The sequence below is a fragment of the Jaculus jaculus genome, chromosome 5 (genome assembly GCF_020740685.1).
Source record: "Jaculus jaculus isolate mJacJac1 chromosome 5, mJacJac1.mat.Y.cur, whole genome shotgun sequence".
Classification (NCBI taxonomy): domain Eukaryota; kingdom Metazoa; phylum Chordata; class Mammalia; order Rodentia; family Dipodidae; genus Jaculus; species Jaculus jaculus.
Genome location: NC_059106.1, coordinates 86,850,954 through 86,868,786, shown reverse-complemented (window position 1 = coordinate 86,868,786; position 17,833 = coordinate 86,850,954). Strand labels below are relative to the sequence as shown.

Here is a 17,833-nt window from a genome sequence, read left to right as displayed (position 1 = left end):
TCCCTGACTTCTTTCTTTGCATTTGTCACTAGTATATAACATAAGCAAGCTACTTACTACTTTTTGTATGTAAATTTTATAACTTTGTATCCATCTTTTTGCTAAGTGTTTATCAACCCCAGGAGTTTTCTAATAGTCTCTAGGGCTCCTTCTGTATAGAATCATATCATCTGCAAATAAGAATACTTTAACAGCATCCTTTCCATTTTTTTTTACTTCTCTTGCACTATCACTCTAGATAAGATTTCAAGTACTATGTTGAATAGGAAGGGAAAGAATAGACACCCTTGTTTTGTTCCTGATCTTAGTGGGAATGTTTCAAGTTTTCTCTTCATTTAGCATTATGTTGTCTAGGTATGTCATATATAGCCTTCATTATGCTGAGATATGTTCTTTTTATCTATAGCATCTCCAGGACTGTTATCATGATAGAATGTTGAATTTATGTATTTATTTGCATGCAGAGAGAAAGACAGAGAGAAGAGAGGCAGAGAGAATGGGTGCACCAGATCTCTAGCCACTGCAAATTAACTCCAGATGCATGTGCCACTTTGTGGCTTTACATGGGTACTGGGAAATCAATCCAGGTTGTTAGGCTTTGCAGGCAGGCACCTTAACCACTGAGCCATCTCTACAGCCCCAAAGGTATTGCTACATCAATTCAGAAGATCATGTAATTTCTATTCTTGAATCCATTTGTAATGTATTATATTTATTGACTTATATATGTTAAGCCATCCCTTCCATGTGGAATGAAGCCCAATAGAACATGGTGTATGATTATCTTGATTTGTTCTGGAATTCGCTTTGCAAGCATTTTCTTGAGAATTTAAGAGAAATATAGGTTTTAGTTCTTCCTTAAAGGTCTGGTAAAATGATGCAATAAATTCATCTGGACCAGGGTGTTTTTGTTGTTGTTGGGGTATTCTTAATTATTGTTTCATTCGTATTGCTTATCATAGATGCATTTAAATTATTGCTGTCATCTTGGGTTAGTTTGAGTAGGTCATGTGCATCTGGAAATTCATCACTTTTTAAAAAATTATCCAGTTTTCTAGAACATGTATTTTGAAGTATGTCCTTAAGATTTTCTGAGTTTTGTTAGTATCTGTTCTGTCTCTATCTTCATCTCTAATTTTATTAATTTGGTTTTTATCTGTCTTTGTGTTGATTAGAATAGCTAAGCATTTGTCAATCTTGTTAATTTTTTTTAAAGAATCAACTCCTTGATTCATTGATTCTTTGTACGTAAAAACAAAATCTACCCCCATCTTATCTCTTCCCATTTATTGTTTTAGGGTTTGTTTTACTCTTGTTTTCCAAGGCCTTTAGGGGGCCTCTTTAAGCCATTCATTTGTGGTCTTTCTGACTTTTTTTGTTGTTTATTTTTATTTATTTATTTGAGAGTGACAGACAGAGAAAGAAAGAGACAGAAAGAGAGACAGAATGGGCATGCCAGGGCCTCCAGCCACTGCAAATGAACTCCAGATGCATGTGCCCCCTTGTGCATCTGGCTAACATGAGTCCTGGGGAATCGAGCCTCAAACTGGGGTCCTTAGGCTTCACAGGCAAGTGCCTAACCGCTAAGCCATCTCTCCAGCAATTCTTTCTGATTTTTTAATGAAGGCCTTAGGGCAATAACTTCCTTCTTAGGATTGCCTTCATTGGTTTTGGTATAATATGTGCTCATTTTTAGTCAAGTCTAGTGACTTTTTAAGTTTCCTTGATTTCTTTTAATTTTTTTGTTTATTTTTATTTATTTACTTGAGAGCAACAAACAGAGAGAAAAACAGGCAGAGAGAGAGAGAGGGAGGGAGAGAAAAAAGGGCACACCAGGGCCTCCAGCCACTGCAAACGAACTCCAGATGTGTGCACCAATTGTGCATCTGGCTAACGTGAGTCCTGGGAAATCAAGCCTCAAACCAGGATCCTTAGGCTTCACAGGCAAGCACTTAACCACTAAGCCATCCCTCCAGCCCAGTTTCCTTGGTTTCTTTAATGACCTACTCATTATTCAAAAGCTATTGTTTAACCTCCATGAGTTTATATGTTTTTGGTGCATTCTCTTGCTATTGATTTCTACACTTATTCCATTGTGATCAAATAAAATACAAGGAATTATTTCAGCTTTCTTATACTTGTTGAGATTTGCTTTGTGTTCTAATTTAGTTCTGTAAGGTGCTAAGAAGAATGTGCATTCTGTGATGTTTGAGTGGAATGTTCTGGAAATGTCTTTTAGGTCTGTTTGATCTATAATGTTATTTGACTCTAATGTTTGTTTATTGGTGAGGGTGGGTTATTGAAGTCACTATTATTTTGATGGGGTTAATGTATGACTTTACATCTAGTGACATTTGTTTTATGAAATTAGGTGCATCTGTGTATGGTGCAAGTTTTTTTATAACTATAATGTCTTTTTGATGGATGGTTCCCTTAATCAGCATGAAATGGTCTTCTTTTTCTCTTATAATTAATTTTTAATTTTTTTAAAAATTATTTATTTATTTATTTGAGAGCGACAGGCACAGAGAGAAAGACAGATAGAGGGAGAGAGAGAGAATGGGCGCGCCAGGGCTTCCAGCCTCTGCAAATGAACTCCAGATGCATGCGCCCCCTTGTGCATCTGGCTAACGTGGGATCTGGGGAACTGAGCCTCGAACCAGGGTCCTTAGGCTTCACAGGCAAGCGCTTAACCGTTAAGCCATCTCTCCAGCCCTCTTATAATTAATTTTAGTTTGAAGTTTATTTTTTCAGATATTAGAATAGTGATGCCTGTTTGTTTCCTGACATCATTTGGTATACCTTTTTCATGTTTTTATCTGAAGGTTGTGCCCATGTATTATGATAAGGTGGGTATTTTTGGTAACAGCAGAGATGAATTCTGATTTCTGATCCAGTCTGTTCTGTATTCTTTGATTGGGGAAGTGAGGCCATTAATATTCAGGGCTATTATCAAAATTTGTGTGTTGATTCCTGTCATTTTTCAGTGTTTGGCATTTTCTTAGTCCTTAGTTGCCTAGAAACTATCCTAGCATCATTTCTTTTTCCTGTAGCTCCTTGCATGTGTTTCTCCTACTTGTCCTTCTGAATTATTCTTTCTAGTATCCTTTGTAGAGCTGGATTGAATGTCATAAATCCCTTTAGCCTACCTTTATCATGAAAAGTTTTTTTACTCATTCAATTATGATTGATAGTTTCACCAGGTATAGTAGTCTGTGCTGGTAGTACCTCATTCCATGCCTTTATGGGTTTAAAAGTTTCTATTGAAATTCAGCTGTTATTCTGACAAACTTACCTTAATAGGTGACCTGGAGTTTCTTTTTCCTGCATATTTAGTGTTTAACTATGATGTGACATGGGAATTTTCTTTTCTGGTTCTGTGTATTGGATATTCTGTACACCTGTTCCACCTGGATGAGCATCTCTTCCCCAAGATTAGAGAAATTTATGCTATGATTGTGTTGAAAATATCTCTATTCCTTTGGCATGGTGTTCTCCTTCTATGCCCATGATTCATAGATTTGGTCTTTTCCTAGTATTCCAAAGATGTTATATCTTCTGTCCATATATTTTTGTAAGTTTGTCAATTTCCTTGAATAAACATATCAGTTCCTCTACATGTCATCAGCATGTGGTTCTCTCAATTATCCATTCTGTTGGTCTTTCCACTGAGCTTTAATTTCATTTACTGCTTTTTCTTATTTCTAGCAATATTCCAGCTTGCTTTTCTCCAGTATGTCTAGCTCTTTATGGATTCCATTCTTATCTCATCTATTGACTTTCTATCTTATTCAGTTGATTATTTTTTTTTTAAATTTTTATTAACATTTTCCATGATTATAAAATATATCCCATGGTAATTCCCTCCCTCCCCACCCCCCCACTTTCCCGTTTGAAATTCCATTCTCAATCATATTACCTCCCCATTACAATCATTGTAATTACATATATACAATATCAACCTATTAAGTATCCTCCTCCCTTCCTTTCTCCACCCTTTATGTCTCCTTTTCAACTTACTGGCCTCTGCTACTAAGTATTTTCATTCTCACACAGAAGCCCAGTCATCTGTAGCTAGGATCCCCATATGAGGGAGAACATGTGGCGCTTGGCTTTCTGGGCCTGGGTTACCTGACTTAGTATAATACTTTCCAGGTCCATCCATTTTTCTGCAAATTTCAGAACTTCATTTTTCTTTACCGCTGAGTAGAACTCCATTGTATAAATGTACCACATCTTCATTATCCACTCATCTGTTGAGGGACATCTAGGCTGGTTCCATTTCACAGCTATTATAAATTGAGCAGCAATAAACATGGTTGAGCATGTACTTCTAAGGAAATGAGATGAATCCTTTGGATATATGCCTAGGAGTGCTATAGCTGGGTCATATGGTAGATCAATCTCTAGCTGCTTTAGGAACCTCCACACTGTTTTCCACAATGGCTGGACCAGATTGCATTCCCACCAGCAGTGCAGAAGGGTTCCTTTTTTTCCACATCCCCGCCAACATTTATGATCATTTGTTTTCATGATGGTGGCCAATCTGACAGGAGTGAGATGGAATCTCAATGTAGTTTTAATCTGCATTTCCCTGATGACTAGTGACGTAGAACATTTTTTTAGGTGCTTATATGCCATTCGTATTTCTTCCTTTGAGAACTCTCTATTTAGCTCCTTAGCCCATTTTTTGATTGGCCTGTTTGATTCCTTATTAGTTATCTTTTTGAGTTCTTTGTATATCCTAGATATTAATCCTTTATCAGATATATAGCTGGCGAAGATTTTTTCCCATTCTGTAGGTTGCCTCTTTGCTTTTTTCACTGTGTCCTTTGCGGTGCAAAATCTTTGTAGTTTCATTATTCAGTTGATTATTAATGTTGTCTTGAAATCTTTTATTTCTTTGCTGATATTTGTCATCATTCTTTTGAACCCTTTGTCTGGAATTTCATCTAAGTCTTTGTCTCTGTCATCAGGGACCGTGACTCTGGGATTCTTAGAATTTGGAGGGGACATGTTGCCTTAACTTGTCATATTACTTATTTTTTTGTGTGTGCTGGGACCTTTAATTGGTCATTGCAAATATTTTAACTGAAAAAACATGGTTAAATAAAAAGAAAATCCAACCAGGACTAATCCCAGATATGCATCATTGGAAAAGCACAAAAATAATGAAAAATTAGGTAACATGACTCTTAAAAATTATGAGTTCCACCATAATGGATTCTAATGGAATGAATTAGATGATATCCCAGACAAATAATTTAAAAGAATGATTATAAGAATAGTCAATGAAATTAGAGAGAATGTAAATAAACTACTGTGTTAATTTAAAGAGAAAAACAAATGAATAAAATAAATACAGGAAATTAAAGAGTAAGTAAATAAAGAGAATGAAATAATAAAATATATCAAATTTCAATTTTGAAATGAAAAAGTCAATAAGTCAAATAAACTTAATAGAAATTTCATCATTAGGGTGGATCAAGTGGAACATTAAAGAATATTAAAGCCTGAAGGTAAGGTGGGTGACTTAGAACATTCAGATAATGATAAAAATAGATTACAAAGAAAGCATTAACAGAACATGTGAAATCTACTGGACACTATTTAAAGGCCAAATTAATAAATCATAGATATAGGAGGAGAACAAGTTATAAGATAAAGGCATATAAAATGTCTTAATAAAATAATAGCAGAATTTCCCAAATCTAGGGAAGGAAATGACCATCTGTATAGGGGAGGCACTTAAAATACCAAACAGAGAAGACTAGAAAAGAACCTACTCTCATTATGTTACAGTTAAAAAAATAAATATGCAGAACAAAAGAAAAACAAAACAACAAAAAAAGAATATCAAAATCTGTAAGAAAGAAAGCACCAATTACATACAAAGGCAAACCCATAAAACACCATTCTCCTCAATGGAATCTGTAAAAGCCAGGATGGCATGGAGTGATGGCTTTCAAGCTATAGAGGATGATAACTATCAGCCTAGCATAGAAACAGCATATCTACTCTTCAGAACTGAAGGAAAAAGAAAATCTTTCCATGATGAATACAAACTAAAAGAATTCATGACGATTATACTATTCATACTGAAGAAAAAGATTGACATACTCATGAGGTCATAGGGAAGAATACAATAAAATGGTATATAAGCAAATGAGGTCTAAAAAAGTAACAAAAATTGTGAGCAGTGACAAGAATTAACAGATAGATTTCAAAAATGACTGGGAATATTAATGGTCTCAATTCTCCAATCAATAGACAGACACAGACTGTCAGGCGTGGTGGCACATGCCTTTAATCCCAGCACTTGAGAGGCAGAGGTAGGAGAATTGCCATGAGTTTGAGGCCACCCTGAGAATACATAGAGAATTCCAGGTCAGCCTTGGCTAGAGCAAGACCCTACCTCAAAAAGCAAACGAACAAAAAAGACACAGACTGGCATATTGGAATTTATTTTTTAAAGCCAGAACCCATCTACTTATTACATGGAGGAAATATACCTAACTGGCAAAGACAAACACAGCCTTAGGGTGAAAAACATGGAAATGGGCAAATGGAACTAGCAAGCAAGTAGGTGTAGCTATGCATGTGTTTGTATGGAAGATAGCTATGCAAATATCTGACAAAGTAGATTTCAAACCAAAACCAGTCAAATGAGATAAAGAAGGTCATTTTGTATTGGGGAAAGGAACAATTCATACACACATAAGGCACTGTATACTTAATTTCATAAAACAAGCACTACTGGGTATAAAGGCACAGATTGAGAACATGGTCACTGTGATAGTTAATACTGACTTTAAATTTGACAGAACTTAGAATCACATGAGAAATAAGCCCCTGGGCATGATTGTGAGGAGTTATCTTAATTAAATTAGCCTTAAAATACTTGTGATGGACTATCTTGATTAGATTAATTGACTTGGGAAGGCACACCTTAACTGTGGATAACACCATTCCAAAGGCTGGGGTTCTGCCCTGGAGAAAGCTAACTAAATACCAGTATTAATAGCTCTCTATTTCCTGACTACAGATGCAATGTGACCAGCTGCTTCATGTTTTAGCTACCAAATTTCCTTGACATATGGGTTGCATTACCAGAACTAAGTAAATCTCTTTCCTTCCTTAAGTTGCTATTGTCAGGTTTTTTTGTACAACAGCAATGAGGAATGTAACTCATATGGTCAACATGACCAAGTGGGTTTCATTCCAGGATGCAATGATGGTTCAAATATACAAATAGCAGGATACAAATAAATACACAGAAATCAGTAGCCTTCATATATGCTAACAACAAACACAGAGGATGAAATCAGAGAATCACTCCCATTCACAATTGCATCAAAAAAATAAAATAAAGTGCCTTGGAATAAACCTAACCAAGGAAGTAAAGAATCTCTACAATGAGAACTTTAAAACACTCAAGCAAGAAATTGCAGAAGACACTAGAAAGTGGAGAAACATCCCTTGTTCCTGGATTGGAAGAATCAATATTGTGAAAATGGCAATCTTACCAAAAGCAATCTACACATTTAATGCAATCCCTATCAAAATTCCAAAGGCATTCTTCATGGAAATAGAAAAAAAATCCAAAAATTCATTTGGAATCACAAAAACCTCTAATATCTAAAATAATACTGAGCAACAAAAATAAGGCTGGTGGTATCACCAAACCTGATTTTAACCTATACTACAGAGCCATAGTAAAAAAAACAGCATGGTACTGGCACAAAATAGACATGTAGATCAGTGGAACAGAATAGAGGACCCAATGTAAGCCCAAGTAGCTATAGCCACCTGATATTTGATAAAAATGCCAAAAATACTCATTGGAGAAAAGACAGCCTCTTCAGCAAATGGTGTTGGGAAAACTGGATATATATCTGCAGAAGGTTGAAAATAGATTCTTCTCTCTCTCCATGCACAAGAATTAAGTCCAAATGGATTAAAGACCTTAACATCAGACCTGAAACTCTAAAACTGCTAGAGGAAAAAGGAGGGGAAACCCTTCAACATATGGGTCTTGGCAAAGACTTTCTGAGTACAACCCCAATTGCTCAGGTAATAAAACCACAGATTAATCACTGGGACCTCATGAAAGTACAAAGATTTTACACTGCAAAGGACACAGTGAAGAAAGCAAAGAGGCAACCTACAGAATGGGAGAAAATCTTCACCAGCTATACCTGATAGAGGATTAATATCTAGGACATATAAAGAACTCAAAAAGTTAAATAATAAGGAATCAAACAAGCCAATCAAAAAATGGGCTTTTGAGCTAAATAGAGCAGTCTCAATGGAAGAAATACGAATGGCATATAAGCATCTAAAAAAATGTTCTACATCACTAGTCATCAGGGAAATGCAGATTAAAACTACATTGGGAATCCATCTCACTCCTGTCAGATTGGCCACCATCATGAAAACAAATGATCATAAATGTTGGCGGGGATGTGGAAAAAGAGGAACCCTTCTACACTGCTGGCGGGAATGCAATCTGGTCCAGCCATTGTGGAAATCAGTGTGGAGGTTCCTAAAACAGCTAAAGATTGATCTACCATATGACCTAGCTATAGCACTCCTAGGCATATATCCTACGGACTCATCTCAATTCCTTAGAAGTGCATGCTCAACTGTTTATTGCTGCTCAATTTATAAGAGCTGGGAAATGGAACCAGCCTAGATGTCCCTCAACTGATGAGTGGATAATGAAGATGTGGCACATTTATACAATGGAGTTCTACTCAGCGATAAAGAAAAATGAAGTTATGAAATTTGCAGAAAAATGGATGGATCTGGATACTAAGTGAGGTAACTCAGGCTCAGAAAGCCAAGCGCAACATGTTCTCTCTCATATGTGGATCCTAGCTACAGATGTTTGGGCTCCTGCGTGAGAAGGAAAATACTTAGTACAGAGGCCAGTAAGCTAAAAAGGAGATATAAAGGGAAGAGAAAGGAAGGGAAGAGGGTACTTAATAGGTTGATATTGTATATATGTAAGTAGAATGATTGAGATGGGGAGGTAATATGATGGAGAATGGAATTTCAAAGGGGAAAGTGAGGGGGAGGGTATTACCATAGGATAATTTTTATAATCATGAAAAATGTTAATAAAAATTAAATTATGGGCTGGAGAGATGGCTTAGAGGTTAAGCACTTGCCTGTGATGCTTAAGGTCCCTGGTTCAAGGCTCCATTCTCCAGGACGCGTGTTAGCCAGATGCACAAGGGGGTGCACGTGTCTGGAGTTCATTTGCAGTGGCTGGAAGCCTTGGCGTGCCCACACTCTCCCTCTCTCTCTCTCTCTGCCTCTTTCTCTCTCTGTCACTCTCAAATAAATAAATAAAAATGAACAAATTTTTTTTAAAAAATTAAATTAAATTAAAAAAAGAAAATAGTGCTTAAAACCTTAGGAGTTATAAAGTTATAAAGGAGTTATAAATAATAAAGGATCCAATACTTTGTATGTACCAAAAATTAACACACTGAGAAAAAATTGCTGGAAATAACCCCACTCGTAATAGCTTATAATGTACTTAGGAATAAATGATGCTGGGAAAATGATTTCTACATATAAATGAATGAAACTAGATTCATATCTCTCACCTTGTACAAAATAAATTCAAAATGGATTAAAGACCTTAAGAAAAAACACAAATATATGACTCAGTTGAAGGAATACACATGGAAGACACTTCAAAACATCAGCATAGGTAAAGCTTTTCTGAAAAGGATTTCAGTAGTTCTAGAAATAATACCAAGAATTAACAGATGGAATTACACAAAATCAAAAATGCAAAGAAAGCAACTGAATTGAGAGACAATCTACAGAATGGTAGAAAATCTTTGCTGGCTATGCCTTTGACAGAGAATTAACATCTATAGTATATAAAGAACTTAGGAAAACAATACTAAAAAATCCAATCAACAATTGGGCTAATAAAATAAATAGACAGTCCTCAAAACATAAAGTACAAATGACCAATGAACATATGAAAAAATGTTCAATAGCCTTATCAATAATAGAAATGCAAATTCAAAGCTAAACTGAGGGTTGGGAGATTGCTTATTGGTTAAGGTGCTTGCCAAAAAAAGCCAAAGGACCCAGGTTTGATTCCCCAGTACCTACATAAAGCCAGATGCACAAGGTGGCACAAGCATCTGGGATTTGTTTGAAGTGGCAAGAGGCTCTGCTGCATCTATTTTCTCTATCTCTCTGCCTCTTTCTCCCTTTATCTTTCTCCAATAAATAAATAAGTAAATAAAATTAATAATTAAAAAAACTAAACTGAGATTCTATCTCATCCCAGTCTGGCTGGCTATAATAAATGCTGGCAAGGATACAGGGAAATGGGAATCCTTATATAAAACTAGCAGGGAAATAAATTAGTCCAGCAACTATGGAAGTTCCTCAAAAAACAAAAAATAGTGCTAGAGTATGATCTACCTGTATTATTCCTGGGAATATAACCCCCCACCACCCCAAAAGTTTAAGTCAGCATAGAAGAGAGATACCTGCACATCTATGTTTACTGCAGCACTATAGACAGTAAACAAGTTAAAGAACCAGCTGAGGTGCTCATAAATGTATGGATGGATAGAGAAAATGTAGTATTTATGCATAATAGAGATTTATTCAGCCATAAAGACAATGAAATTATGTTATTTTCAGGAAAGCAGATGCAGCTGGAGATTACCATATTAAGTGAAATAAGTTCAGAAAATAAATATAATTCATTTTCTTTTATATATAGGTCTTGGATTTTATATAGATACTTAAAATCATTTTTATATATGACATGAAAGTAGATGTGAAATTGGGGGTAATAATGGAGCTAACAGGAGGGGGAAAATATTAGAGGTGAATATGGTCAAAGTACATGCTATAGTTTAATGATAATATCCTAATCAAACTCATTATTATGTACATTAAATATATGACAATAAACATTGGAAAAAGAAAGTACATATTAGGCATTAGCTAGTACTGTATTGATTGTTAGAAGCTCAGAAAGTTGGAAGAAAATGTTACAAAGTCTAACAGCAGCTACATTTGGATGACAGGAAGGTGAGGCCATGTTTTGATTTTCTACTTGCCATAATAAAGATTATTTATTATTTTACAAAATAATTTTATAGGTAGTAAATCTTCTTACCAAGGAAGTCTGCTGAGAAGTTGTTCTAATAAAAAAAAAATTTTAAATGTGGAAAAAAGCATAGAGATTAGAGGAGTAAATAGGCCATTTGAATCTAATAAATACAGCTACAATGGAGAAATGGCTAAAAGAATTATGGGCAATTCAGACAATGGGATAACATATTACAACATCATAACAATGATAATTACAAAGAGTTTAGTAAAGAGAAAATGTTTATAATTCAAATAAAAAGGAGACCCTTCTTCATTTCAAGGTCAGGAAGTAACTTGTCTGGCCAGGAGGGTGGATATCAGTATCCCTTTCCACTGGAGATGGAGAATACGATGAGTGTAGTCTGCACTTGTAAGGTGTTCTTACAAAGCTTATGGTCTGACTCTCCTTACAGTGAAACATGAGTACCCAGAGAACAAGAGCTTTACTCAAGGTCATGTCACAAAACAGCAGCAGTTGATCAGAACCGTGAGATCCTATCTTTGCATGGGTAGGCTTCGTTACCTCACACCCACCAGGATGAGCCAGAAAGGCTGAGAAACTAGGCAGAACTCCAGTGCGAATTTGATGGTCGAGGCAAAAGTCAAATTTTGAAATTTCCATTTTATTCTTTGGGTAATAACCAGTACTGTGATGAGGAATGTAGTTTTTCTCAGTTTTCCTATGGTATTGAAGAAAGAGACATTTGTAAGCAAGAGACTAGCTACCTGGGGAGAGTCACCATTAACCCCAAATCCACATGACCATTGAGTGTCAGTACTAAATGAAGGAAGGAGGAAGTATAATACTCACACATTTGAATCCTAGTCTAAAATTTCTGGAACTCTTCAGTCATACTGTATACTTTGTCTCGAAATATAGGGAGCTAGAGGGACAATGGAGGCCTGTATCCTTTGCTTTTTTTTGGGGGGGGGTGTCTGCTTCCTATAGTAGATAATGAGCTTTTGAAGTTCCAGAGGCCTGTGCCTTCCCACCCCCTACCAGAACACAACCCATGACCTAGATCATTTGAGTGGGTGACAGAAATGAGGACAGAAGAAAAGGGAGCTGGAATCATACTTTTCAGGATTCCTCCATCCCTTCTTCCTTTCTTCCTTCCCTTGATAAGGTCTCACTATAGCCCAAGCTGGCCTCAAACTGTCAACACTCCCTTAGCCTTCAGAATGCTAGGATTATAGGTGTGCACCACCACGCCCAGGTTAGGAGTTACCATTTCTTTGAGATGAGAAACATAAGGTGGGAAGATCACCTGGTTGAGACTTAGAGGACATGGAATCTAAGACCTGGATAAAGAGTTTTGGTGATATAGTTTTAATGCCAACTGGAATGCTTGCTGCAATAAAGAACCAGCTAGAGGGCTAAATACTTAAACATCAGGTGGAAAGGAATGAATAATTGCTATGAATGTCAAAATCCACAGGAAGGTCTCAACCTAATGCCTAGCAAGTACATATTAAGTGACAGATATAGCTGTAAGGTAAAAGGCTAAGGGATCACAAGGTCTGGTCAGGTTGCCTGGACACCAGTCCTGAGGTCACTTCCTTTTTTCATGCTTGTGCATATTATAGTACATGTGTGTACGTGCATGCTCATGTGTGTGCATGTGCACATATATGTGTAAGTGCACTTGCTTGTGTGTGAGTATTCATGTTGGACACCAGTGAACAATGTTAGGTGTCATTTCTTAGGTGCAACGCTACTTTTTGGCATAGGGTCTATGGTAGTTTGAATGTAAAGTGTCCTCTATAATCTCATATGTTTGTGGTTAAGCCTCATACTTAATCTCCAGATGGTAGAACCTTTAGGAAGTATGATAGTTTAAATGTGATAATTTTAATATATGGCTCTGTAGCCTTAGGTGTTTTATTAAAATTGAGCCTGCAAACTGAGCTACTAAAAGGCAGATGCTTGTTTCGTGGGGCATGTCACTGCAGTCAGATCTTGGAGTGCAGCTCTAAGTTGTGTTTGGGGTCAGATCTTAAGTCCAACCCTAAGGCGTGTAGAGAGAGCAGTTTGAGCTCGGACTGTTCATGTTGGTTGGTGTGGTGCTAGCTGTTGATGACATTTCTTTGCTTGGATTTATGGAAGGGAGACAACTTCTTCCACCATTGGTGGTGTTCCCCTGTAGTGTAAGTGTAAAATAAACCTTTCTTCCCATAAGCTGTGTCTGGTTGGATGTTTGTCCCAGAAATTTGAAGCTGACTACAAAAGAAGGTATGTCACTGGGGGCAGAACTTGAAGTTTACTAACCTAGTTCAAGTCCCTGTACTTAGATCACTTCCACCCAAATATGTTGCAGGATGTGAGCCAGCTTGTTGCTCCTGCCATGCTTTCCTTGCTATGATGAAACTTCCCCTTGAGACTGTAAGCCATAGTAAACACTTTTCTTCCACACAGTGCTTTTGGTGCAGTATTTTGTTCCAGCAATGAGAAGGCAACTTCTATAGGGTCTCTTATTTCCAATTAGGTTAGATTGGCTGACCAGAAAGCCCCAGAGATTGGCTTGTCTCCCCTTCCTAGCACAGGAATTACAAGTATGCATCACAACACCTGGAATTTTGATGTGGGTTCAGTTGAACTCAGGTCCTCATGCTTCCAAGGCAGACACTTCACTGACTAAGCTATCTCCACAACCCCTGAAAGCATTTTTTTTTTCCCTTGTGTCAGCTATTTATAACTGTATTTGCTTCAGTTTCCACATTTGTGAAATGAAAATAGTGATGAACCTCCCCATGAGGTTGCTGTGTGGATTAACTTAAAGTATTAGTGTTTAGTAAAGGATTTGAGTGTCAGGAGAAAGCAATGAGCTAAGGTCACATTGGTTGTGCTTTTAATGGTAATGGTGATGCTGTTGTAAATTGCTTTATGGCTATCTTTGTTCTTGCTTCAAGGTGAGGCCAACATATGCATTTGATTGAGCTAAATGCAGCAATAAAAGACAAAATACTAAAACTGCTGGCCAGGCACTTGAGGCCCTTCCCATCTCACCTCATCTCCCTTTATAGCTTCATCACCACCCCTTACCACATGCTCTACAATCCAGCTAGAACAAATTTTCCTTCATCCCCTCAAATCCTGGGTGGTTTCACACTTCCTTTCTTTGCTTATACATTTTCTTCTATCCAGAATGAGAGGTGAAAGTCAAGCTAATGTGGATTTTCCTTGGTTAGGCCTTTCTCCACCTATCTTCACAAAGCATTAATATCCTCCCACAGAGTTCTCACTGTGCTTATTTTAAAGGACAGTAAGAAATTATCATTATTTGCTACCCCCATCTATAGCCCAACCATCTTAAAGGAAAGGAGTGTCCCTAGTAGAGTCCTTTATTTTGCATAACCAGGGAAAAGGGAAAATTATAGTGCTTAAGGGAAATAGAGACAGATTGGGAAGTTAAGACAGCAAGGTAGCAAGGGTGGGACAGAGAAATAAAGAAGGATATCATGGCAGAGAGAGGAGACAGGGACATGGATACCATCAGTTTGAGTCTGGATAAAAATCTGCCAAGAGCTGAATTTTATTCTATATACAATGGGAAGCCACAAGTAAATCTTAATAAGGAAAATAAGATATTTAGCTCTGCATGGGAGACTCACTCAGGGGCTAGGAAGAGGATGGGCTAGAGAAGCAATGATTTTAACTGTGAGTGAACACAGTATTTCTGGAAGTTGTTTCTCAGCTTGGTCTGGCCTGGAGAGGACTTCATGGCATGTGAAAGCCCAGGAGATGCTTGGTATGGGAAGGCCCAAGAGGTACCTGAAGTCCAACCTCTGGAGAAGGTTCCTCTTCCTAAGTTAAAGCAGGGCTTTGGACAAATCTGGAGGAGGAGAATCAGAGATCACGATTATGCTCAGCTCTAGTAACATGGTTTTATTTACCAGAGTGTGCTTAGAGATAGTGACATCATTCAACAGCAAAAATTTAAATAAGTGAAAGAGGTGCTGGATAGATGGCTCAGTGATTAATGGCACTTGCTTGCAAAGCATGATGGCCCGGGTTTGATTCCCCAGTGTCCACATACACAAAGTGGTACATGTGTCTGGAGTTCATTTGCAGTGGCAAGAGGCCCTGACACACCAGCCTATTTATTTTCACTCTCTCTGTTTTCAAATAAATTATATATATATATATATATATATATATATTACAAGGCTTAGGAGAGGGCTCAGTGGTTAAAAGCATTTGTTTGCAAAGCCTGATATCCTGGGTTTTATTCCCCAGTACCCATATAAAATCAGATGCATAAAGTAGTACATGCTTCTGGAGTTTATTTGCATGGAAAGAGGCCCTGATGTGGCCATTTTCATTCTTTCTAACTCACTCTCTCTCCTTGACAGTAAATAAATAAAATATTAAAAATAAATAATAAAATTAGTGAGAAAATGAGTCACCCCAATATCTAGGGGAAGAGGTTTCTTGGAAAGATAACAGCCTGACATTGGTCCTTGAGGCAATAATAAGTGCCTGTTCGCTTGGAGGATCATGAGGAGGCCAATATCTGGAACAGAACAAGAAAAAAAGGATGATGGAAGGAGCTGAGGTCAATGAGGTTAATACAGTAGATAATGGGGCTTTGAAGTGTTAATATGAGTATGGGTAGGGGTGTGGGGGGTAGGTGTTGGCCCTGTCTCAGCCTCCCCAGTACTGGGATCACAGGTGCATGCCACCATGCCCAGCATTCCCAGCATTTTTACATGGATGCAGGAGATCAAGCTCAGGTCATTATGCTGGCATGACAAGCACTTCAACTCAGCCACATCCCTACTCCAAGACTTGGGCTTTTATACCACATGTAACAGTGAGCCATTTGAATATAGGACAGACATGATAAGACTTACGTATTATGAGGATCACCCTGGCCATTGTGTGAAAAATATGGGGATGTGTAGTGGAGTAGAGAGAGCCAAGGACAGAAATCAGACAACCAGGTAAGACTATTACAGTACTCTAAATCTTAGAGTCCTAGATCAAATGACATCTGTGGAAGTGATAAAAAGGTTTGGATGCTTTAAAGGTTCAGACAGTGGGTCACTAGAAGGTATGAGACAAAAATGAATAATGGGAACATCCATGGATGGTGTTTTGGGCATGAGCATTTCTTTCCCCTGTACTGGTGTGGAAAATGTGTGACTCTGGACACCAAAATGATACTGTGCTACAGGAATGTTTTTGAATCTCAGTGTCATCTTTTCTGAAGTTGCAATTATAATGATAGTTACCTCATAATGTTGCTGATATGACAGAATGAATAAATTACAGTAAATGTTTCAGAAATGTCTCTGGGGAGCAATAAATGCTAGGTTAATGCTGCTATCCCTCCTAGCTGTATTTGACCTGTGGGAAGCTCAGCCTGACCCATGTGTACTGACCCTTACTTGGACTTTATCTAGGTGTTCCCTGATGGGGTTTGACCTGAATCGTCACTGGCTGGATCCATCTCCATGGGCACACCCAACCCTGCATGGGGTGAAACAACTCATCATCCAGATGTACAATGACCCGGTGAGTAATTGAATGCCCTTAGAAGCTGCTGGCCCCATGGCCTGATCTGGGCAAGGGAAGTTCTATTATATAGGAAAGTGCAGACAGCTACAAATTGGGAATACTTGAGTAAAACTAATGCTGTTATTCTGCAAATTTTACTGACTGAAGTGTCTTCTCCCAATACTTTCTTCTTTCCCTCACAAATACGAATGCAGTTATGGTGGCCTCATGGGATGAAAGAACTATACAGACACACATCCATATTTGTCAAGGTACCTTGGTTATAAGCTAAATAAAGGCAACATGACCTTCTGTAAGCAAAACAGAGAATGTAATAGAATACCAGTGATATGTCATATATTTGCAGACTATAGAATGGCCTTCTCCACATAGAGGGACCATGGCCATCACATGCCACATCCAGTAATTCCCACTACTGTAGTGACTTGGTCTCTCATTTTGCAGTTCCAAAGGCATTGGGACTAGCCTAGTTTGGAGGAAGTATATACCTCTGGCAAAGGAAAGGTGGCCTAAGAGGCAAACATATGTAAAGATAGCTCAACCTCATGGGAACCCATGTTGGAGATGGGGCTTGGTTCCCAGAGAAGAGGGACTACTGTTCCAAGAGAAAGGAGAGTCAGGCAGACAGAACAATGGGTATCTACCAACTTCATTCCAACAACAAATAGAAGACAGTGAGGATTTTTAGTTTAGAGAAATGAGGCAGACCACAATCATTGTCTTGAAAGACATGTCAGAGACAGGGCAGAACAAACTTATTGGTTGAGGGCGGAGGTGTGGGAAGAGGTAAGAGCTATAGAGAAATCACAATTATTGCAATTAGAGCTGCCCCAGGATAGAGCTGGAATGTAAGCTGGGAGCTTTGCCTTCCTAAACATGTTCAACTTAAAGCTAAATGGCACTGTCAAAAATAGTGCAGACAGGACACTTCATTGTTTGTTAGATGTTCTAGCAAGATGGCATCTGAGTCCCTTCTAGCTATGATCATTATAATTTTTATGATCCCTTGACTCTTCTCAAGTGACAGATGGTGACAGGGCAGCAAAGTTTCCAGTGTTGGGGTACCTCAGAGATGCATCAGTGTAACCCACTCTTCTTGAAAATATCAACAAACATACATGAATTAAAGAGCAAGAAATGTATGTATTGAATTAAGTCATTAGATGCAAC

The 17,833-nt window shown here is 37.7% G+C and overlaps 1 protein-coding gene across 2 annotated transcripts in view; it reads left to right on the top strand.

Moving 5' to 3' along the window:
- The window catches only part of Agbl4 (AGBL carboxypeptidase 4), a 1,499,625-nt gene that overhangs the window by 1,381,461 nt on the left and 100,331 nt on the right, over window positions 1-17,833 (top strand). For both annotated transcript variants that reach the window (XM_045149299.1, XM_045149298.1), the window contains exon 9: window positions 16,549-16,660. In XM_045149299.1, coding sequence (XP_045005234.1) covers window positions 16,549-16,660 — 112 coding nt within the window. The remainder of the gene's footprint in view (window positions 1-16,548; window positions 16,661-17,833) is intronic.